Here is a 24,474-nt window from a genome sequence, read left to right on the forward strand (position 1 = left end):
CTGTCACACACTAAATCTTGATGGGTGTTTATAAAATCAGGATATATTTTTTTTAGAGAGAAGAGAAGTCACAATTACAACTTTGTAATTTTATTTAAAAATGGTCAAATAAATAAATACAAATTGATCGAATGCTCCAAAAATCTTGACTTACTCTGACACTGCAATGGAATTTGCCAAACACTGCATACAAATAGCTACATAAAATAACTAAAGTACAGGAAAGAGGTAAAGGAAATCAGTGGATCACAGGCAACAAAAAGGATTGGTAACAAAACCGTAGTCAAAAATAAAGAAATACTTCTTTAAAAAAACTGTGAAAAAATACAACTGACAAATATTACAAGAGAGTATGCAGTTTGTGTAATAAACCATTTACACTATATTCGGCACATTAGTACCTTTGACTTGCTTGATTTGCTACAATGCATCTTAACAAAGAGGAAGAATACTTTACGTTGAGAAAAAGCCTTCTAAATTAATGAAATGATATGAGTGCATGAAGTTAGAGGTGGGACAGTGGTTACAAGAAAGGGGGGTCTCCATATTGATGGCAATGAAATGCAACTAGAATACTTGAAGGCCACAGATGTGACATGATATAGCATGAGAACAACTGTTTTCAGAACTAATCAAGATATGCAGAGAATCCAAGGTAATACACTGGTATGGATGAAGAATCTACTCAATATTGGTTTCCTAATTGGTTGCTCTCGTTGTGAATATTATTTAGCTGGTGTACATCATAAATGGGAAATAAAAAAGGCTTTAAAATCATTCTTTGGATATTAATGTTGTTTCCATTTTTTTTTACCCACAACATGACATTTACTTTCTTTCACAGCACAAAGCACTACACAATATTTGAGTTGGCCATACCACATCCTCCCCTATTTTCCTTCCTAAATCAGAAAATAAAAACAATTACGCCCATAATACTCAGCACTTTGCCTTCAAAGTTATGATCCAATAAAAGTCACTAATTGATAGGAATATTTAATTTCCTACACGAGTAATTGGGGTACGTACACAGTACATTAAACATTTAATTGTACAGCTGTAGTTTTCAATATGCTGCTGTAACACTTTACATTAAGGTACCCTATACCCTTCATCACTGGTCTATAAAGTGTTACTTATTAGTTATAATGGGTTATAAACTAAAATCTGTAAACTACTAAATAACAGTCTATAAACTACTTATACATATTTTATGAAAGGCACCTTAAAGTAAAGTGTTACCAAGGTTGGAAAGGGCGAAATTCAGTTCTAAATATATGAAAAGTAGGAATGTTTTTTATAAGTAGAATCATGTCCATACAATCTATTTGCATATGTAGGCATAGATTTTTTGAGGTTTTGACAGCTGTAGTTTTGTTGTTGGGCTCACCATGCCGAGCACAGATAGGGGAGTGTATTTGCTGAGATCCTTATTGTTTCTATTGCGTTATTGAGGCACTGAGAGCCACATTGTCTAAGCTTCTTCACCAAAAGGTCCAATGAAATACATAAAAAAGGATTATAAAGACACTATGAAGAATAAAATGTAAATTATTTAACAATATTCTGGAAATATTTCAAAAGCTTGGAAATCTGGCCCTAATTATACATATTCATGGTAAGTGTGTGTCATCACTGCTGTCACTTTTATCATTTGCATCTTGCCCTGTGAAGATGGCAAATGTACAGCCAGGAGAGAACTAAAGGATGTAACACAGTTGAGTGTTCAACCAAAGGTGCATTATAATATTTGCTAATTGCTTGTAGTTGAGGGAAAACTCAAATAGTAGTTCAAATCACAATCCTTATTTGTTCATACACTGGCAAGTCAAGTCAAAACTAAATCAGAACTCTCTTACATGATGACTCAGAGCAACTGACCCATTGTGAAAACAATAGATTCTAATTTTAGCCTATCATTTCAGTTCTGTGCAAAGAGAAGTCGATTTCCTGAAGTGGTTCATCACAAATAGACAATATTTCCATAATTCACAGAATTTTTTTGTGACACTCCAACCAGGCCAACAATACACCGAACACAGTTTCTTCACAAGGAGCAAGAATTTCTTAAGGCAATTGCTATACGATGACAAGTACTTGCAGGCCAAAAGGAAGAGTGGCCTCAACACAAGACATTGGACTGGGCCATCACTTATTCTTTAACTAATGCTTTCCTTTTGATCTGGCTATAGATTAAAACCGCTTAGCATCTTCTCTTGTGCTTTCCAGTTAATTGCATTATTATGCAGATTTTTTTCTTTTTCAAACCATTTTTTCAAACTTAACCTGCCTTAAACATGGTTGGTCATTCCATGTCAGAGAAAATATAAAAGCCTTCCAACTCTCTAGAAAAAGGCACCCCAGAGGAACCCATAGTGTATGGTGTAGTACAGCAAGTAGGCTGTGATGAAAGGATATGTTTACTGGCAACCTATTCCTTCATTTCCATTTAATGTCCCTACTTTCTCAAGTGTTTCCCGACTAATACATCTACATTTCCTTGCAACTCTAAGGACTTAAACATGTAAAATGGCAGGTTCTAAACAAAATCTACACATACTGTACAAACGTGTAAAATGAAAAGTGACCTGTCAGCGTTGTGGTGTAAAATATAAATAATGAAAATGTTCATATTTACTTTAGACATGTTTATGGCAGGATGAGGGTATGTGGTTCGGTTCCAGTTTCTTTTGCCAACAAGTTTGTGCTTTTCCTACAGGGTTCCTGACAGTTTTTCCAAACAACATTCGGAACAATGTCATTGCCACACTCTCTTTTGTATGCATGTAATGGCCATGCAAAATTTGTGCCTAACTATGGGGACTCCTAATTGAAACCTTAAAAAACATTATATAAGAAAATAGGACTGTTTCCCTGCTGTATTTGGATACAATAGCATTTGGCAGTTATGAATTCAGCATATTGAATGATAATTCAATTGCAAGGAACATCAAAAAAGAAAGAAAGCTATTTACATAGTATTTCCCAGTTCTAATATATTTGATAAGAAACCAAAGTAATGCGAAACAGAAAAGCACTTTTGAAGAAGCATATCTCGATGTTTGAAAACTAGGAAGACCTGAATATAAACAGATTCCCCCAGAATAAATTGTTAGCTTCCTTCAGCAACAGATCCCAGGGGCATAACAAACGGACACAAAAAACCTCAGACAATATCTGAACTGATAGTTGCTAAATCCCCATGCGTGCCTAGAGCTGCATTCACATGGCCTCCATCATTCAAATGGAATATTGATGCAGCCGCTTTCGTGCCATGTCTCTGAATGTATCGCTCAACAAATTGGTCAATCATATTCTCAACAAGCAAAAAGGAATGCTAGGTTCAGCAACAGTGGAAAAAATGGACAATGCAACACAAGTCATGATAAGGTGACCTTGAAAAGGAAAACATCTCCAATGTCAATGAAGCATGCAATGAGTCCATGTGATGCCGCTGAAGACCACAGATCTTAAGCCGAATGCTGGGCTCCTCCCACTGTAGCCGGTCTGTCTGGCTGTCTGTTGGGCAGCACTAAGGTGACAGTGGATACAACTTGAACGCCAGGCTAACCCTATGTTGATCCATCGTCTGTCCTGCGATGTTACTTTAAGCTGTATTGTCAGAGTTTTTGGTGGTTGTAATGGGGCAGGTGGGATAGATGGATGGAGGTGAGCTGGAGCTCCCGTAAGACAAAAAGTGTGATTTGGGACTAATCATATCCCTCAGGCAATACTTTATAGTGATTTTTAAAACTGTTGACAAATACTGCAGCAAACAAAAACCTCGTCCCCTGGTAGTTTTTAAATTTCAAATGGCTGTTATGGTGTTTTGGTTGATCCAATTGTTTCTGGTGTGGTGTTGGTGGTGGATCTTCAGGCGAGCGGGCAGGTCTTGTCTTTGGACATCTCGGATCCATCTCCCCTGAAGCTGCAGACTAAGACACCCTAAGAAACCATCCCCACAAAGAGACGCCATGGCGACTATTGGAGGCACACATTGGTGTGATGTTTATTACTATTAACAATATCCTTATTATTAGTAAGAGCGTCAATATCATCAGACTTGAATAATAATCTTTGACCTCGATTGGCATACCACTGGTACATAAGTCACCCTCCTTCGTCCCTTTCCATTTCTCGTTCCGATACTCATAACGTATGTCCTCTCAGACAATCCGATAATACACAACTACAATAACAACGACCCGAAAAATATATATGTTGGTGTGTGTTAATCGATTGGCAACTTCATGGGTGCTTTATCTTTTTCATTCCCTCTCTTTGGGGGTTCCTGTTCCTGTACCTGGACTTGGTGGGTGGGTGTTATTTGGCCCCCTCTGCTACATCCACAAGGGCCGGTGCTATAGTCTGGGGAGGCTCTAAGGTTTTACCAAGGCTGCTGCTGTTGAGGTTGTCAATCTCTTTAACGTCCTCTTTCTTCTCCTCCTCCTCTGTCGCCCCGTCTGTGTTGTTGTTCAGGTCGTCACCGCTATTGTTAGTCGTGTTCTTGTGATCCTCAGGACTTGTGTCGTCCGTGTGGTCAGCACTGGCACAGTCTGCTCCTCCATTTGTCATGCTGGTCTGGACCGCTGGCAGCGAGACCTCGGGGGATGGGCAGAAGTTGATGCCCTGAATGAGGCGCACCAGGCCCTTGACCTTCTCCAGGGAGTTGTGCATGTCCCTCTGACGGGCCAGGATAGTGTTCTTGTTCTCCATGCATTTCTTTAGAGGGAAATAGGGACAGACTCATTAGTAATTAACCATCCAGTTCATGTACTGTTTCTGAGATGACTTCACATGCCTTCAGGGTTAGCCTCAGTGTCATGCAGTGTGATGCTTACTGTTATGGATTGGCTCAGCTGTTTGACCCTTTGTTCTAGCTGTTCTCTGTCCTGCTTCAGTTCCAAGCTCCACTTCAACAGTTTCTGCTTCTCCTCCTCTTTAGCTGTCAGCCAGAAGACAGAGAAACCATTACAGTCAACGCTAAGTGTTCATTAAATGAACACAATTTTTTTTCATTTGAGGTAGCTCTTTTTAAGATCGGGCTTCTTCTGTACCTGCTTTATATGCAATGTAGGAATGAACGATAGCGAGGGTTCCCGGCCATGGGATTGCCTCATCTTTCATCAAAATCTAAAGAAGAAAAAGAACAACATTTGAATCCATGTCAACAATAGGCTTAGTTCTGCTTCTTTTTTACAATGTTGTAATAACCATTCAACCATCAATTGTGTTTCAGTAGTTTTTGGTGGAGACAGGTGAGTGGAGATATACAGTATTATTCAAATACTGGGGTATATAATGTACGCTCCTCCCAAAATTGGGGAATTATATTATTTTATAAGAATAAAATTGCTCAGAGAAAGAGATTTTGTTTAACAAGTAATACTTTTCTTTCCTCTCGTTAAAGGTGTCGGTCAAAATGATTGACACTCCTAAAGATTCTTAGAAATAAAGTAGTCAAAGGTTTAGTATTTGGTTCCATTTACTATTACTATATTACATGTGATTCTACAAACTTGTTGGATGCATTTGCAGTTAGTTTTGGTTGTTTCAGATTATTTTGTGCCCAATATAAATTAATGGTAAATAATGTAGTGTCATTTTGGAGTCACTTTTATTGTAAATAAGAATATAATGTTTCTAAACACTTCTACATTCATGTGGATGCTACCATGATTACGGATAATCCTGAATGAAATCGCCAATAATGATGAGTGAGAAAGTTACAAAGGGTCAAAGGTTATACACCCAACACATGCTAACCTCCCCTGTTATTGGTAATGGTGAGAGCATGTCTTTCGGGGTATGATCTCTGACCCTCTGTAACTTTATCACACATCATTATTCACAGTAGCATCTACATTAAATGTAAAAGTGTTTAGATATTCTATTGTTATTTGCAATTAAAGTGACTCCAAAATGACACAATACATTAATTACCATTCATTTGTATTTGGCACAAAATCATCTGAAACACAACCAAATGAACTGCAAATGCATCCAACAAGTTTGTGGTCACAAGCTTGATGTAGTCATTGCGTGCTATGAATACGGGACCAAATAATAACCCTTTGACCACTTTAATTCCACGAGTATTTATGGGTGCCAATAATTTTGACGACTATCTTTCTGAGAAAAAACATAAATTATTACTCGTTGAACAAAATCTTTCTCTAAACAATTGTGTTAGTATAAAAGAATATACTTTCCATTTTTCTTTTGCATAAAATATAGCTCAGTATTTGAATTATTTATATTATACAGTCATTATTGCTCATCTTTGTCAAGGGTGTCAATAATTTTGGACCGCACTGTATATACTTTAGTTGAAGTTGCCTGATATCTTCACCAACTTTCAGACGTTTATACAATCATGGCTCTGAACGCTGTTGTCAGGGATTTTAGGACAGAGAGACAAGGCCATGAATCAAATGATTATTGGTTACTGTAGGTTATCATACTGTATGTTATGGAAACATTGCACAGAGGGATATCAACATGACATGTCCTCCCTTTCAACCAAGCTACTAAAAGCCCAGGGACACATATAGGGCCCCCGTGGAGCACTTCCACATCACACAAATCTTTCAGAGACCAGACGGACAAGAAAAAAAAGAAAAAACAAGGATGACAGTGCAAGAAGCATTTTGTACAAATAATGAAGTGAAATGCGTGGTCGCTTTCTCATGCCTGTTCAAAACATTTGTTGGAGAACTCACAAAGCTAGGAACAGTCTTATTGCTCAGACACCCTACAATAAGACACGCTCTTGACATTCCTGAGAGCACTAGGACAAGGTGGCATGAGTGGTTCATACTGAGGTTTCACCTTCTAATATCTCACTCTTACAAACTGGCTCGGATAAACAGGGGTGGCTGTGGCTCAGCTGGAGCTTGTATTAGCTGCATTTAGTTTACAACCGGCCTGGGAACTGCTGGGGGAGCTTCTAAGTGGCTGAGACTGCAGGGACAGATGCTGCTGTTACCTGGTCGTGACATTTGGGGCAGATCCACATGCCCCTGGGAATGGTTTTCAAAGGTGGAGCGAGGCAGTCCAGATGGTAAACACGTGCACATGTGTCACACATGAGCAACTGACCACTGCGCCTGCACACAGTGCAGAAGTCCTCATGGATGTCTCCCTGTCAGGAAGAATTGCATCAATCAGTATTGTGGCCACTACGCCCAACCGATCATACCTGGATATGTGGGACTAGAGGAGAGGGAGTCGAACTTCACTGAATGACACCTGTCCAATCTGACTGTGCTTTCAAACTGTCCACATTGTAATTGTGTTTGTGGGCACTGGGTGTTGTTCACACTCCCCAGTTTTCACTGGATGACCGCGAGTAATGTTGCTGGTCAAGGTACCCTACCAAACCCCATACACCACTGTCAACAGCACTGATGTGTGATGCGTTGATCCAAACATCCTCAGCCAAAGGAGGGAGGGACTTTTCGCTTTGTAAGCTTATGGACACCAGGACACACATAGATTGTCACACATGAATGAATGATGGATGTAATGGCATGTAGGGTGTAAAAGTGAATGGATGTGGAAGGTTTCATGTTGTAAGGAGGTATGGTCTGTCCTGAAACCATAGGGCCTCAGGGAGATACCACTGAGGGGGGATTTGGGGGGAGGCTTCCTCTAGTCCTGGTAGGTGCAGTGGGCTCTTCATCAGCTACTTACATCCCCGGAGTTGGGGCTAGGCAGAGGGAGGGTGTGGGGGTGGACGGGGAAGTGAGAGCCCCCCCTCTCTGGCCGATGGTGGGCCGGGGAGGCGGAATGACTGCTGGTGGGGGATGTTGGGGTGTGAAGACCCAGCTCAGGAACACTGCTGTATTTGGGTGGGCGACCTGGGTGAGATGAAACACGACAAAACAAAACAAAAACAAAAGAAAGGAAAATGGGAGAACAAAATAAAAAAAACATTCTCATGACATACCTGTGACAAGGGGTCCTCATTGGCTAGCGCATAAGGAAGAGGAAGAGGAGGAGCACAGACAGAAGCGTTAGTACACAGCGAGGGGGAACAACATGAAGTTGGGTCAAGAGGAAGGGTGAGCTGGGCAAAGCTGACAGTTAATTAGACAGTAGTTCGGAGAACAAAAAGCTGACAGTTAATTAGACAGTGGTTCCGAGAACAAAGCAGGTCAAAGCAAGATATGAGCCACATCGTATCGACCCGCAGAGCAGAACTTTGTTGAAACAAATGTCAAATCTAATTATGTCAGCTATTATCAACATTATTTCAATGTACTATTTGAAACAATAGGTCAAATACAGCTACATTCAACATTGTCAGTCAGAACGTGGGAAGCAAATGCTTGGTTCATACGAGGATCAATTCTCCTACGTTTTCTACTCACAAAACCGCAATGTACCACTAAACCTGTCACATAACAGGCCTCTTAAGTCTGTTACAAACAAATTAGCAGGGAGATCTGACTTGGCATGCCATACTAGCCTGAAATCCTTAACCTGTTTTTGTTAACATTCCACTCCATATACTCCGTGTCATGCTAAACATGACAAGGAGTGGCAAGGACTGGAATGATAACTGAAACAGACTGGTACCCAGGCTAATGCCATACCCATAGCATTCAGACAGAGACATGGCTCAAATCCACATGGGGTTTTGCTTGGTGGAGTCCTGGGGTGAGCACATACAGTATAGGCAGAGCAGAGCTGTGAGGCCATCCTCAACAATACATTCAGAGCAGGGTGGGTTGGGAAGGCATCTTAATGAGAGGGCAAAGAGAGCTGGTTAAGTAGCATGAATTACTGACAGGGCAAAAAGCACAGAGTCAAGTGGCATTAAAGCGGGAAATGCAAGGCAAAGAAAGAGCCAGCTACATTGCATTAGCATGACAGCGCAACCAAAATAGCTACCACAGTAAGTCTGTGATGGGACAGTATCACAGTACAACAAAATGCTGTAAACTAGTCTCCACAGCTATGAGAGATGACAGCATAGCCTTCCTCCTGGTATTTGGGAGGCAGGCGTGCGGTCCAATTGACATGGTGTTAACAAGGGTACAAGGTGGGACTCTCCACACAACCCTGAGTAGCTAGGTGTTTCCATAACCTGACAAGAGATTCATACTGACCTCTCTTCCTGGTGCCTTGGTGTAGAGGAGTGTTCAGGTATGTGACGCCGTTCTTCTTACGCTGTAAATATAGGTTGCGTTTACTACTTGGGTAGGGTTCTCTCGCAGCAGAGCTAGAACGGGTACAGCATGGGGTCGGTTCCATTTCAATTCCAGAAAGTAAACCAAATTCCCATTCCAAATTTTCCCCATGGAAGAGAATTTGAATCGGGAATATCAATGTGCTTCCTGAATTGACTGGAATCGAAATGGAATTGAGCCCAACCCTGACAGTATCATCGTAGTGCCGTAATAATAAGCGGAGTGGTCTATATACTGTACCTCTGGCTCAAACACTGCTCCACTGTACACCGGGTGTGCTGTCGTTCTCCGCTTGCGCTCCTGCCTCCGACTCTGGATCTCTGCACAGGTATAGAATAGACCAAGTCTGTATGGACTATGGACATATCTAATGTTACATTGTCCTCACGCAAGTTCAGACATTATTGTAAAAAAAAAAACGTATACAGAACAGGGTGGGGGTGCTATGAAAAAGCCAAGCTCCATTTGGGTCTCCCAACCTTCCAGATGGTCGTATGTCACAAGTCCCAAGGACACCATGAAGGCAAGTTTCTGTGGGAGAGAACAAGAAATCAAATGTTCATTCAAACGTGCCGGAAAACCAGATTGACCCACAAAAGCTGACCATATACTTTTATTTTCTTGTTTTCATCTGTGTGTCTGTGTATCACCACCTGGGGGTTGTCCTCTCTCTTGTTCCTCAGCAGGGGTGGAGGGGTGCCTCTAGCGGTGTGTGAGGGGGAGGAGGGCGCACTGGCCAATGTCTTCGGCTCTGTAACACCCCGAGCTTTAACAGTCTGGAGGACGGAAGTGACAGAGTTAGCCGCACACTTCCAGAGTCACAGTCCCTCCACGGTGGGTGCTACGTCCCTTCATGAGAGACCTCTCTCTCTCTCGACGAGAAAAACACACATTTTAAAAAACACACAGCAAACCAGGACAGAGGGATGTGATAACCTGGCTTATGGAGGTGGAGGACTCTCGATTCATTAATGTTATTGAGAGGTTATTGGGATGTCTTCCAATATGTCACTGTATCTAAGAATTCACTCTCTGGAAGAGAGTTGTGGCAGCCGCTCAAGTACCTATCCATGCACATCAACAAAGCAGGGTGCCTATGCAGACCAAATTGAGTTAAGTAAGAAGCCTGTGATGAACACAAAACAGCAAGGCTAACAGCTGCGTGCTTCTTGGTTAAACAGCAATGAAAATGGTAATCCTACTACCGAAGGCCCTACTCAAAATATTACCTGGAAGCTAATAAGATTTCATTTGATTGGATCCTTTGAGATAAAAGTAATTAAGCGAAATCAAGTTCGCCCGCCCCCTCTTCGTTCCCCCCCCTGCTCTCACCTTGGTGTCAGGGCTGAGGCTTCTGATCTGAAGGGTCTGATGTGTTGCCAGGGGGGTGATGGCTGTAATGGTGGCTGGCGAGGTGATGACGATGCCAGTCAGCTGGGCAGAGGGCAGGGTCTTGGTGATGCTGGCGCAGGGCTGGCCGTTTACAATGCGTACCTGGTGGATGGGCCCGGTGGTGGAGGTCAGCTTGGTGGTCAACATGACAGGCCGCTGGAGGAGCTGAGGGGCAGCCAGCATGGGAGGAGGGGGCGCAGGGGCGATTGGCACCGTGGAAGTGGGTGTAGGTGTGGCTGGGTTTGGTCGGACCTGGTCCGCAATATAGACAGGAGGATAGTGAGTATACAGCATGTAAGGGCCGATGCCTTTTAAACAGCAAGAAAAAGTGCATATCAATTACCCAGCTTTGTCATTAACCCTCTGTAATCAACACACAAAGCAGCAACAACAGAGGACATGCCACATTCACAACAAAGGTTAGCAGGAGTTGGGCTGGCCCTGGACAGGTAGATTGAAGGAACAGCCAAAGCACGTGGTAAGGAACAACACTGCTGACATAGATAGTGAAGCCAGGTAGTTAGCGAGGGGTTACGAAAATGCCACGGAAACAGGTCTTGGGCCAAGCCATCAGTCCTGAACAAAAAGCATATGAATGCAGGAACACACATCACAAAAGGACACAAGACAAACACAACAAATTTAAAAGAACTTGCTTCACCAGTCCCCTCCAGTAGAATCCCTATTCAGACCTCTGAATAGAAAAAAATTGTAGCCTGGTAGGCTATGCAATCAAACTGCCTCAAATTGAGTACATTTGATGTTACATGATGTCAGATGATACCAAATGAATTGCAAGCTTAGAAGCTGGTCATTCTAGGACTGATATCCACTCTAAACGCCCCCTGTTAGTGTTACTGGAGAGAGGCTGCGGGGTGAGGGGAGGGGAGATCCATGTGGACGAACCTGCGGTACAAAGGTAGGTCGAGGCATCAGTCTAGGTGGAGGGATAAACTGAGGAACTTTGATAGGCTGGGCAGTGGCCTGCACCTGTGACGAAACCATCCGTTTACACACGTTAGAGAATGTGAAAACGCACAGCGGTGCAGTCTCAACGAGATAGACCATGAGAGCACACTCATAAACGTACAATTCACACAGTGGAGAGAAATAGGTTCTTTATGAAATCTGCATTTACAGACACCCCTGCAACGACACAGAAAAGGGCGACACATTATCCTTATGCAAAGAAGACAGCAACCCCATCGGTGCCCTGTGATTTAAAATGTTTGTTTACAAATCAGACATATACTATTAACACAATCAGGACTTCAGGGACAGTTCAGTGTAAATTCATTTTATGTGCAGACAATGAAGCTGAGTGAGTGACATGTGGGACATACAGTATACTTACAACATTGGTGTTCTTGGAGACTATCCGAACAGGCTCCATTCCCTGATTGGTCAACTTGCTGGATGTCTGAAGGTTGATAGGTGCACTCAGTGAGTCAGGGTGACCTATGCTGGCCTTGGGCGTGTTGCTGATGGCTGTGACCTTGGCGACGGAGGGTCGCGGCGTCACGGCGGAAGCAGGCATGGTAGCGGTGGCAGCTTTCAGTACCAGAGGTAGAGTCTTAGTGGCGATGACCGGGGTGATCGTCATCGTGTTCTGTCCAGGAGAGAAGCTAAGTTGAATATGGGGCTACCCTTCAACAACACATACCAACATATTACTATTACAGCTGTGTGTGTGTGCGTGTGAGAGCAAGTACCTGTGGCGTGCTCTGTTTGTCAGGCGAGGGCAGGGAGGGTGGGGTGTGGAGGTTAGGCAGGGCAGAGGCCTTCCCATCAGGCTGCACTGGGTGCTGGGGCTGCTGATGGGCCTGGACCTCCGGATGATCCTGTTTAACCAGCAGCTCTTTCCTCAGCTGCTCCACCACCTTCTTCTGCAAGACAGAGGAGGAGACAGACAGATTTAAGTCGACAGAAGGAATTCAGTTTTCATACGGATTGTGTTGTGCTAGAGAGGTACATACATAATGGTGACTCAAACAAAACTGTCCAGTGCCAGAATATCAAAAGCACAAAACAAAGGAAAAAGAGACAAGCAACTGTCCTTGACAAATGTTATTCTTTACCTCATACAAACCCAATTCCCTCTGTTGCCGACTCAGTCATTTTCATTTTTTTTTGGATCATAGGCAATAAAGGCACTGTTTGCTTAAACGTAACAGAAATGCTTTCTGCTTAAGGCAGAGGGAGGTGGTGAGGTAAATGGGAACAGAAAGAGTGAGAAGAGAGAGGAACAGCATCTGCCTCAGGTTCAATTCACACCGAAAATAGATCAGATGACAAAAAAAATGGCCACATCGCACACTGAACCAAAGCAATGGTGGAATCCAAACTGTGTACATTATCCAGTTGATTGTTGAACAACAAAAAACTATGTTCCATGTATCCACATTTTTATTCTGACTAGAGACCTTATTAAAATGACATGAGGATTCGTTTCACACGCATGTAGGCCTAAAATGCAAGAATCGCCCTCACTGGGGAATACCAGGAAGTGCCCTGGATACTTCTAGCTATCCCTTTGCTATTGCAAAAAAAGGCACAGATTTAGTATTATATGTTTATATAGTAACCACAACCAACTACCACAGCTAAACATTACCAGAAAGTCAATGAGGATGAACAATCATTTTAGCCTCCTGCAGAACCCGTGCTGAAATTCAGCTTGGAATTTGGTCCAATAAAATACAGCCTGAAACTGTTATACTCACACTGTGACAAAGACACACAAGGCTCACCCCCCCCCCCACATGCTTCCAGTTTGACAGCAAGCAAAGTGGCAGGTGTCCCAGATTCCCCCTGGCTACAGCACACAGGACACCTACCCCAGTCATGAGCAGCCTGCTTCTAGGCAAATCATCTGTTCCATCCCCCAACAACAGGTTTATACTGGTTCTGACACAGCAAGTCACAAACATTCTCAATTATCTGCAACCTTACCCACACAGTGAGCATCAATCCTTTTCTGGTAGGCTCATGGAATGCTTTACGGTTTCTAATTATTTCCTGCTTTCCTTTATGCCCAGAGAGCTAATTGCAGAACCTTGCACACACACATTAACACACACACACACACACACTCCCTCAGATTAACACACATGCATAAACACACATTCACAAACAGTTTACAGTTGCCAATTGGCCTGGCTTCAGACTAGTTTGCATTGACTCTGGCACTGCCACTGCCACTGCCTCTCGCGGGCCAGCCAGGAGATAGGAGAGGACACGCATGATGAAGGCAGCACAATGAGACGCAGTTCATTCTCCCCTCACATTCACTCCATTGACGTATGCAGCGAAAGCGCTCCCCCTCTCTGCTGCCTGCGTCTGATAAGACGGAACAGAGTCTGACCACTCTAGTTCACCTCTGTCCATTCACTCACACTCACTGCAGTGAAAAGTGAGCCAATGTCCTCTCGGAAGCTATATGGGCAGGCTGAGCCAAACTTCTTGGAGGGTGCTGCATCTGAACAAAGGGTAACTGACTGTCTATGTAAATTCTGTCAGAGCAAGCAAAAACACCCAACTGTAGCTTTGCAAGGAAAATATAACCGTGAATGAATAAATATAAATCCCAATCATGTATATTATTTTTTACATTTTATCTGGCTTCGTAAAGTATTGATCATGCGCTTTTATTATTTTTTTCTCCCCAATTTCGTGGTATCCAATTGTTAGTAGTTACTGTCTCATCGCTACAACTCCCATACGGGCTCGGGAGAGACGTATGCGTCATGCGTCCCCCGAAACACAACCCAACCAAGCCGCACTGCTTCTTAACACAGAGCGCATCCAACCCGGAAGCCAGCTGCACCAATGTGTCGCAGGAAACACCGTACACCTAACGACCTGGTCAGCGTGCACTGCGCCCGGCCCGCCACAGGAGTCGCTAGTGCGCGATGAGACATTCCCTACCGGCCAAACCCTCCCTAAGCCGGACGACGCTAGGCCAATTGTGCGTCGCCCCATGGACCTCCCGGCCTGGGCTCGAACCCAGTCTCTGGTGTCACAGCCTTAGACCACTGCGCCACCCGGGAATCCCCATCATGTTCTTAAAAAAAATATATTACTGGCATTGACAATTGTTATATTAATACAGCACTGTTGAGGAAAGAGCTCGCAAGTAAGCATTTCACTGTAATACCATTTAAACTTATTTTCATCCCCCATAGGAAAACAACCTTTATGTTTCTTTCTATTCATTGAAATCAAATCATTTTTGTTGTTGATCAAATCAAGCAGTAGTACAATATGGAACAGCCTATTTGGAAATAGATCTGACAAGTACCAACAAATGCTATCTGAGACCACATGAGAACTAGAGGTCGACCGATTAATCGTAATAGCCGATTAATTAGGGCCGATTTTAAGTTTTCATAACAATCGGCTAAATCGGTGTCCAAAATTACCAATTTCTGATTGTTATGAAAACTTGAAATCGGCCCTAATTAAATCGGCCATTCCGATTTATCCAAAACATATATTTTTTTACACCTTTATTTAACTAGGCAAGTCAGTTAAGAACACATTCTTATTTTCAATGACGGCCTAGGAACGGTGGGTTAACTGCCTTGTTCAGGGGCAGAACGACAGATTTTTACCTTGTCAGCTCAAGGATTCAATCTTGCAACCTTACGGTTAACTAGTCCAATGCTCTAACCACCTTCCTCACAAGGAGCCCGCCTGTTACGCGAATGCAGTAAGAAGCCAAAGTAAGTTGCTAGCTAGCATTAAACTTATCTTATAAAAAACAATCAATCAATCATAATCACTAGTTATAACTACACATGGTTGATGATATTACTAGTTTATCTAGCGTGTCCTGCGTTGCATATAATCGATGCAGTGCGCATTCGCGAAAAAGGACTGTCGTTGCTCCAACGTGTACCTAACCATAAACATCAATGCCTTTCTTAAAATCAATACACAGAAGTATATATATTTTAAACCTGCATATTTAGCTAAAAGAAATCCAGGTTAGCAGGCAATATTAACCAGGTGAAATTGTGTCACTTCTCTTGCATTCATTGCACGCAGAGTCAGAGTATATGCAACAGTTTGGGCCGCCTGGCTCATTGCGAACTAATTTGCCAGAATTTTACGTAATTATGACATAACATTGAAGGTTGTGCAATGTAACAGGAATATTTAGACTTATGGATGCCACCCGTTAGATAAAATACGGAACGGTTCCGTATTTCACTGAAAGAATAAACGTTTTGTTTTCGAGATGATCGTTTCCAGATTCGACCATATTAATGACCTAATGCTCGTAATTCTGTGTGTTATTATGTTATAATTAAGTCTATGATTTGATAGAGCAGTCTGACTGAGCGATGGTAGGCACCAGCAGGCTCGTAAACATTCATTCAAACAGCACTTTCGTGTGTTTTGCCAGCAGCTCTTCGCAATGCTTTAAGCATTGCGCTGTTTATGACTTCAAGCCTAACAACTCCCAAGATTAGGCTGGTGTAACCGATGTGAAATGGCTAGCTAGTTAGCGGGGTGCACGCTAATAGCGTTTCAAACGTCACTCGCTCTGAGACTTGAAGTAGTTGGATCCCCTTGCTCTGCATGGGTAACGCTGTTTCGAGGGTGGCTGTTGTCAATGTGTTCCTGGTTCGAGCCCAGGTAGCAGCGAGGAGAGGGATGGAAGCTATACTGTTACACTGGCAATACTAAAGTGTCTATAAGAACATCCAATAGTCAAAGGTATATGAAATACAAATCGTATAGAGAGAAATCGTCCTATAATTCCTACAACCTAAAACTTCTTACCTGGGAATATTGATGACTCATGTTAAAAGGTACCACCAGCTTTCATATGTTCTCATGTTCTGAGCAAGGAACTTAAACGTTAGCTTTCTTACATGGCACATATTGCACTTTTACTTTCTTCTCCAACACTTTGTTTTTGCATTATTTAAACCAAATTGAACATGTTTCATTATTTATTTGAGACTAAATTGATTTTATTGTATTATATTAAGTTAAAATAAGTGTTCATTCAGTATTGTTGTAATTGTCATGATTACAAATAAATAAATAAAAATCGGCCGATTAATCGGTATCGCTTTGTTTGGTCCTCCAATAATCGGTATCGGCGTTGAAAAATCATAATCGGTCGACCTCTAATGAGAACTGCAAACATCATCAATTAAAAAACCTAACACAGGCGTGTCTGAGCAAAAAGGCCAACCTGTGCACATGAAATACACAGCTCCAGGGAAGAGCAATAAGCATGAGGTTTTTAGAAGTGCTGTGGTGAATGACTGCTGTGTTTGTGTGTTAGTTTAACAAGCGTGGATGTATCAGTACTAGCCAGTGACCTCCCCCTTCCATCCATGCAGTACATCTACCCTCGGATCTATAATCCCACCGCTGCACACCTCTCATTTAATCTTTCATTGGGTTTGAGGTGAGGGTCCTGTCAGCTCTACAAGGTGATGCTGCTCTCATTCCCTTATCTCCTCTGCATCAGGCCCATTTAACTGTTTGCTACAGGCACTGCAGCTTTCCACCCCAAAATGAATCAAAAGATAGAGAAATATGTATGAAGGACCAATAAGTACTGTTGTCACAATACCAGCATTTGGACTTCAATACCGACACCAGGTTTAGTATTACTGACAGTTGTGGCTGCTTTGCGTGATGTATTGTTGTCTCTACCTTCTTGCCCTTTGTGCTGTTGTCTGAGCCCAACAATCTTTGTACCATGTTGTGCTGCTACCATGTTGTGCTGCTGCCATGCTGTGTTGTCATGTGTTGCTGCTATGCTATGTTGTTGTCTTAGGTTGAGGTATCTCTCTTGTCGTGTTGTGTGTTTTGTCCTATATTTTTATTTTTAATCCCCCGTCCCTGCTGGAGGCCTTTTGCCTTTTGGTAGGTATATTAGCCAGTCATAGAATGGCTCTTGAACCATACAGATAAACTCAGCTACTGCTCTGTTCAATTATTGGGCATTTTTGTTAATAATTTTGTATTTTATTTGAACCTTTATTTTACTAGGCTAGTCAGTTAAGAACAAATTCTTATATACAATGACAGCCTAGGAACCGTGGGTTAACTGCCTTGTTCAGGGGCAGAGCGGCAGATTTTTACCTTGTCAGCTCGGGGATTCGATCTAGCAACCTTTTGGTTACAGGCCCAACGCTCTAACTACTAGGCTACCTGCCGCATCTTTTGAGTTCAACATCATTACATTTACAAAATACGTTAAAAAAAATCTGAGACATCCATGTGTGCATTAATGAATCAATTATACAGTCAGTTTGACCTCATTTTTACCAATCTAATTACAGAATGGCAATCGTTTATTTCAATGGTACATTTTTATTGATAAACTGGGTGAATCAAATGTAGCTTAGGCCTATCCACAATACAGGTGAATGCATATTCAATAGGAGTTTGTGCATGCATTGAGTTATTGAGCTTGTTATGGACTGATTTCATGGGGCTACAGATGACAAAGAAAAAATCAGTTTCCCTTCCATTTGAGATAATAGCAGTCAGTTAATATGACCTTTATGAATTATGAAGCCTTTATGTGCTTTATTGCATCAATTCTTCAAAATTGACAAAAAGTGACGTTAGCTGACGAAGATGATCTCATAGAACAAGACGTGTAAGTTCTCCTAAGCCTGCTTTTACCACAGACCTTCTTTTCTGCGTTTATCCAAAACCCCTCGAAAAACGGCATTCATTTTCCCCATAGGCTCTGTCCAACGATCCATGGTGGAGATAGTGCCTCCAAAAAGTCACCATTACTAATGCTCTCTATAGATAATCTTCGGGAGAGACGTGAGCGAGAGACCAAATAAGTGAATTAATCATGTTTTTGGTGGCAATCAGCTTGGAAAAACTGCATATTTTGCCTTATAGTTGCATATTATCACAAACAAAGTACTAGGGTAGTGAAATTATGTTCGCTTTATCTGTTAGCTAGCAAGGAAATGTAGCTTACAAAGCTGGAAGCTACCAGTATCTTCTTCCATTGTAAAGTGTTCTAGCCTGTAATGGACTAGCCCGTTTGGCAAACAGTAATGAACAGTTTCAACATTTCTACATGCCGTGTCGCATTATTCAAGTCTGTTAACTTCTGCGCAGCATGAGTGGGAGCTAACATGAGGCAGCCCAGACTCCCAGTACAGGCTAATGAGTAAGTGGAGAAGGCAGGGTGCGTGCTGTAATACAGGGTCGGCTGAGCTGATAGACAGGCTTGATTCGTGACACACATTTGACAGAAGTACTGAAAAGAACACAAATTCTAGGACCGAACCGTTCTTAATGTTACAGTATCGAATAAGTACAGACGTTTAAGTATACCGTGCAACACTTCTAATAAGCACTAAAGGGTCAACATTGGAATTTCATAATCTGCACAGTGCACTCCTGTGAAGCCTTGAGGACTGATGCAGTGATTGCGCTTATTCTTTGTGGCTTAACTAATGATTTAGTTTTAAAATCAGCCTTTTACTGTCCGCTTATTATGGGAATTCTAATTAGATGATCGTGTAAAGGACTCTACATTAATTGCATTCTTTTTTTAAGTCAGTGTAATGCTTTAGCTTTGATTTGGCAAGGTCAGTGATGCATATGCATGAGCTGCCCTTTAGTGCTCCACAAAGAAGAATTGGGCACAAGCTTTCTCTGCTGTTATTGCCATCAGCTACATTGAGTTGATGGACAAATAACTTTCTAAGCCACACATGCACGCATGCACACATGCAAGCACACACAAATAAACAAACAAGCAAGCACGCACACCCACGCATAAACAAGCGAACACACACACACACACACACACACACACACACACACACACACACACACACACACACACACACACACACACACACACACACACACACACACACACACACACACACACACGAGCTGCCATGGTGAGACAGGTTTCATCAGAGACTACCCTCATGATTCTGACAGTTGTCCTTCTCAGACAACAGCTATCAGCTGCTAAGGTCTTGGGACATCTTGGGCTAATGCAAGACATCTTGTATCATCCTCAAATTTTCCACATCTCTTACTCCACATACAGCTACAGTATGTGAACTATTGTCCTGCAACTACTGTAATTTTAATGTACCTCATCTTTTAGCCTAACCATTCAGTATTCTCTGATGCTCAGTAATAGCTAGACAAAGCTGACAGCTTTTCAGAGACACCTTGATAAGTTTCATTATATGGTAGGTCAGCCAGTTGCATTTCCTTTTGGGGTCTCCCTAGTGATGGAATGCTTTTTGTTGAGAGAACACAGCACAGCCCAGTAGGATACGTTAAGAAACCTGCACAGGCAGAGATAACCTCCAGAGGGCACAATATGGTCACAGGTGTTAATGAACAGTGTCTTACAGCCTCTAAAGACTGAAATCAAAGTGTTTACTTATTTGATGGGGGACACTGTTTATCAGTTGTATGTACAGAAAATGGGGTCAAGGCTTAAATGATCAATTCTGAATAAATGAGAAGTCAAAAAACCTGAACCTTTCAAATACCAAAACAAGAATGGACAATTACATACAGTAAAATATTACACACGATGAGTCTGATGTACTTTCTTAAAATAATTTGTTGAGAGACCATAGCAACAATTCCTCTCCAGTTATAGATTTAAACCACAAGCAAGTCATCTCCAGATGCTTGTTGGAGTGTGCGGAGGCCTTGGAGAAAGCCCTGTGTGTCTGCTGAAGTGCTGACTTGGCTGCTGAACATACGGCGCAAAGCAGTGGTTGGCTAATCAAAGGCCCAGTGCTCACTCAGCAGGCACAGCAGGGCGCCCTATAACTGTCCCACCTCCCACTTTCTCTGGGAGGGTCTGTAGTTCACAAATTATACATGGTGGAAAGTCCAAAGGCTGCCTGCCGGGAGAAAAAAATCTGAACCAATGCTCTGCTAAAATGGTCTTCAGTCTCTGGCTTCACAGCATCAGCTGTTTCCTCAGCTAGCTTTCCTCAGGGAGTGTCAAAACCCATAGCGCATGGTTTCTTTGCTTCGTCTGCATTGCCGTAATTCAGGCATTTATTAGGCGACATTGTCAGACCTCGTTGTCATAAGTCCCCTACTACACGTCGATCACTCACTGGGATCTCTACTGTGCGAGTGACAGGCAAGGGTAAATGGCACTTCATCACACAGCCTTCGATGACCATCCCCCTGTCAATGAGGACAGAATGCTGCCATTTCAAATGGGAGGGGAAGCAGTGACTCACAGATGAGGTTGACTTTATAAAAGCACAAGCTCCTCTATTTCCCCCCATCTCATCTCAGGGGAGGGATATAACAGATGGAATTAAGGGGTACACTCTGTTCAGACCCACTCCTCCTCATCATGTCATGCCGTACCATGGAAACCATGTACAGCAGACCTGGGTCAAATACTGTACATATGGCATATACAGTGGCAAGAAAAAGTATGTGAACCCGTTGGAAATATGTGGATTTCTGCATAAATTGGGCATAAAATTTGATCTGATCTTCACCTAGGTCACAACAAGACAAACACAGTCTGCTTAAACTAATAACATACAAACAATTATACGTTTTCATGTCTTTATTGATCACACTGTGTAAACATTCAACATTCACAGTGCAGCAATAACCTCAAACAAATGTTTTCTGTAGTTGCAGATCAGACCTGCACACCGTTCAGAAGGAATTTTGGACCATTCTTCTTTACAAAACTGTTTCAGTTCAGCAATATTCTTGGGATGTCTGGTGTGAACTGCTCTCTTGAGGTCATGCCACAGCATCTCAATCGGGTTGAGGTCAGGACTCTTACTGGGCCACTCCAGAAGGCATATTTAGTTCTGTTGAAGCCATTCTGATGTTGATTTACTTCTGTGTTTTGGGTCGTTGTCCTGTTGCATCACCCAATTTCTGTTGAGATTCAATTGGCGGACAGATAGCCAAACATTCTCCTTCAAAATGTCTTGATAAACTGGGGAATTCATTTTTCTGTCGATGATAGCAAGCTGTCCAGGTCCCAAGGCAGCCTTAAACCATGATGCTCCCTCCACCATACTTTACAGTTGGGATGAGGTTTTGATGTTGGTGTGCTTTGCCTTTTTTTATCCACAGATAGTGTTGTGTGTTCCTTCCAAACAACTCAAATGTAGTTTCATCTGTCCACAGAATATTTTGCCAGTAGCGCTGTGGAACATCCAGGTGCACTTTTGCAAACTTCAGACGTGCAGTCGTCGACAGCAGTGGCTTCTTCCGTGGTCCTCCCATGAACACCTTTCTTGTTTAGTGTTTTACGCATCGTAGACTCGTCAACAGAGATGTTAGCTCGTTCAAGAGATTTTTGTAAGTCTTTAGCTAACACTCTAGGATTCTTCTTAACCTCATTGAGCAATCTGTGCTGTGGTCTTGTAGTCATCTTTGCAGCACGGCCACTCCTAGGGAGATTAGCAACACTGCTGAACTTACTCCATTTATAGACAATTTCTTTTACCGTGGACTGATGAACATCGCTTTTAGAGATACTTTTGCAAGTCAACAATTCTTAATCTTAGGTCTTCTGAGATCTCTTTTGTCCAAGGCATGGTTCACATCAGGCAATGTTTCTTGTGAATAGCAAATTTTGGGAGTGTTTTTTATAGGGCAAGGCAGCTCTAAACAACATCTCCAATCTCGTCTCATTGATTGGACTCCAGGTTAGCTGACTCCTGACTCCAATTAGCTTTTGGAGAAGTCATTAGCCTAGGGGTTCACATTCTTTTTCCAACCTACACTGTGAATGTTTAAATGATGTATTCAATATAGACAAGAAAAATACAATAATTTGTGTGTTATTAGTTTAAGCACACTATGTTTGTCTGTTGTTGTGACTTAGATGAAGATCAGATCAAATTTGATGACCAATTTATGCAGAAATCCAGGTAATTCCAAAAGGTTCACATACTTTTTCTTGCCACTGTATAATGAACAGAAATATAAACGAGCCAAGCCCAGCCAATCACACTGAGTTTTACCAGACAAAAGGGCTTTATTACGGAAAGAAATACTTCTCAGTTTAATCAGCTGTCAGGTCTCAGATGATCTCCTGGGCTGGAGTGGTTACACATGGTCTGCGGTTGTGAGACCGGTTGGACGTACTGCCATATTCTCTACAATGACGTTGGGGTCGGTTTATGGTAGAGAAATTAACCTTAAATTCTCTGGCAACAGCTCTGCTGGACATTCCTGCAGTCAGCATGCCAATTGCACGCTCCCTCAAAATTGAGACATATGCGGAATTGTGTTGTGTGCCTTTTATTGTCCCCAGCACAAGGTGCACCTGTGTAATGATCATGCTGTTTAATCAGCTTCTTTATATGCCACACCTTTCAGGTGGATAGAGTTAATTGGCAAAGGAGAAACACTCACACACAGGGATGTAAACAAATTTGTGCACAACATTTGAGAGAACTAAGCTTTGTGTGTATAGAACATTTCTGGGATCTTTTATTTCAGCTCAGGAAACATGGGACCAACACATTACATGTTGCGTTTATATTTTTGTTCAGTATACTTTTAAAAAGACTAACCTGCGCTTTATTGAATTTTTCCGGAACAAAGGAAAACCAATGGAATAGTCCAAAAGTGCAAACACTTGATTTACCTTATATTGACAATGACCCTGGAACTGACCCTGTACATAGCTTACTCACATTCTCCTTAATTCTATTTTTTTTTGTGTGTTTTTTGTTCTACTTACTTTTTAAAATTATAGTACTACTGATATTGATTACTGCATAGTTGTGAAAGAGAAGGCAAGAAAAGCATTTCACTGTACTTGGGCATGTGACAAAAACTAGAAACTTGAGTTTCTCAAGATAAACAGACTTATAAATGATGGCATCCAGTATCAATCATCAACATTCCCTAAGATGTATCTTTTTCCAAAAAAGCCAGATCCTGTGCATCATCATTGGCCTAAGGCCTGCTGACTCTGGCTTTCCTCTACCTCCATAATCTCTTCCTCATTTTTATATTTTAATTTTTATCGTCCTCTGAAACAGGATGAAATGTGAGCTGCACATCTGGCGCTTCCCAGCCATGTGGAGGGAGGTCTGGTTGGGTTGGGGCTGCCTGCCTGCCTCCGTCCAGCCTGCCTGCCTCCTCTCAGCCTCTCAGGTGTGAGGATTTATCCCCTTGACAGTCTCCCCTCCCCTTTTGTGCTGATGGTATTTAAACAGCATGTTGAGCCCTTGATTGAAATTCCTCTCACACTACCTCTTGCCTCACAGTCCTCCAGCTCTCTCTCTCTCTCCCTTCTTTCTCGCTATCTCTCTGAGCTAGAACTAAACCCATCACAGACACACATTAACACTCTCCTCTCGCTCCATCTGGGCAGATCCATATGACACATACAAAGCCTCCCTACTGCAGCCAGTGTGTGTAATTGTAACACATACTGGCATGTTTGCACATGCACGCACGCACGCACGCACGCACACACACACAAAGAACTACAGATTACGTTGGGCTATCTGTACACACAGTAGCAAGGGTAGGCAACCCTGTTCCCAGAGTGCAGCAGGTATTGCAGGATTTTGTTCCAACTAGGCAACTGAACTAATTGATTATCTATCTCAGTGATTGCCTAAATTCAACACACCTGGTCTTCCAGGTCGGTTCAATCAAAACCATGAAGTGCATGAGGAACTCCAGGTGCCTGTGGAACTGCCTACCCCTGCAATAGACTTCTGTTGCCTTTCTCAGTTAGACGCAGGGTTTCCCAACCCTCTCCTCGGCCCCACCCGACATTTCACATTTTTGTTTTAACCCGACTGGCACACCTGATTCAATTAGTCAACTAATCATCAAGCCTTTGACTAATTGAATCAGGTGTGCCAGTTTAGGGTTAAAA

General features: G+C 42.4%; 1 protein-coding gene across 5 annotated transcripts in view; it reads right to left on the bottom strand.

Annotated features, from left to right (window-relative positions):
* Positions 1 to 74: 74 nt before the first annotated feature.
* Positions 75 to 24,474, bottom strand: part of LOC129854092 (PHD finger protein 21A-like) — a 46,458-nt gene continuing 22,058 nt past the window's right edge. The window contains exons 6-18 of one of the 5 annotated variants that reach the window (XM_055920733.1): positions 12,302 to 12,475; positions 11,944 to 12,198; positions 11,496 to 11,579; positions 10,530 to 10,841; positions 9,851 to 9,973; positions 9,677 to 9,728; positions 9,438 to 9,517; positions 9,117 to 9,177; positions 7,696 to 7,862; positions 6,989 to 7,144; positions 5,058 to 5,133; positions 4,842 to 4,945; positions 75 to 4,722 (exon numbers count right to left, since the gene is read on the bottom strand). In XM_055920733.1, the coding sequence (XP_055776708.1) occupies positions 4,324 to 4,722; positions 4,842 to 4,945; positions 5,058 to 5,133; positions 6,989 to 7,144; positions 7,696 to 7,862; positions 9,117 to 9,177; positions 9,438 to 9,517; positions 9,677 to 9,728; positions 9,851 to 9,973; positions 10,530 to 10,841; positions 11,496 to 11,579; positions 11,944 to 12,198; positions 12,302 to 12,475 (2,043 nt within the window). In that variant the 3' untranslated portion in view covers positions 75 to 4,323. Of the gene's footprint in view, positions 4,723 to 4,841; positions 4,946 to 5,057; positions 5,134 to 6,988; positions 7,145 to 7,695; positions 7,863 to 7,951; positions 7,975 to 9,116; positions 9,178 to 9,437; positions 9,518 to 9,676; positions 9,729 to 9,850; positions 9,974 to 10,529; positions 10,842 to 11,495; positions 11,580 to 11,943; positions 12,199 to 12,301; positions 12,476 to 24,474 lie in introns of all 5 variants that reach the window. The other 4 variants (XM_055920735.1, XM_055920738.1, XM_055920736.1 and 1 more) reach the window with 4 other exon arrangements.

The sequence above is a fragment of the Salvelinus fontinalis genome, chromosome 4 (genome assembly GCF_029448725.1).
Source record: "Salvelinus fontinalis isolate EN_2023a chromosome 4, ASM2944872v1, whole genome shotgun sequence".
NCBI classification, from domain to species: domain Eukaryota; kingdom Metazoa; phylum Chordata; class Actinopteri; order Salmoniformes; family Salmonidae; genus Salvelinus; species Salvelinus fontinalis.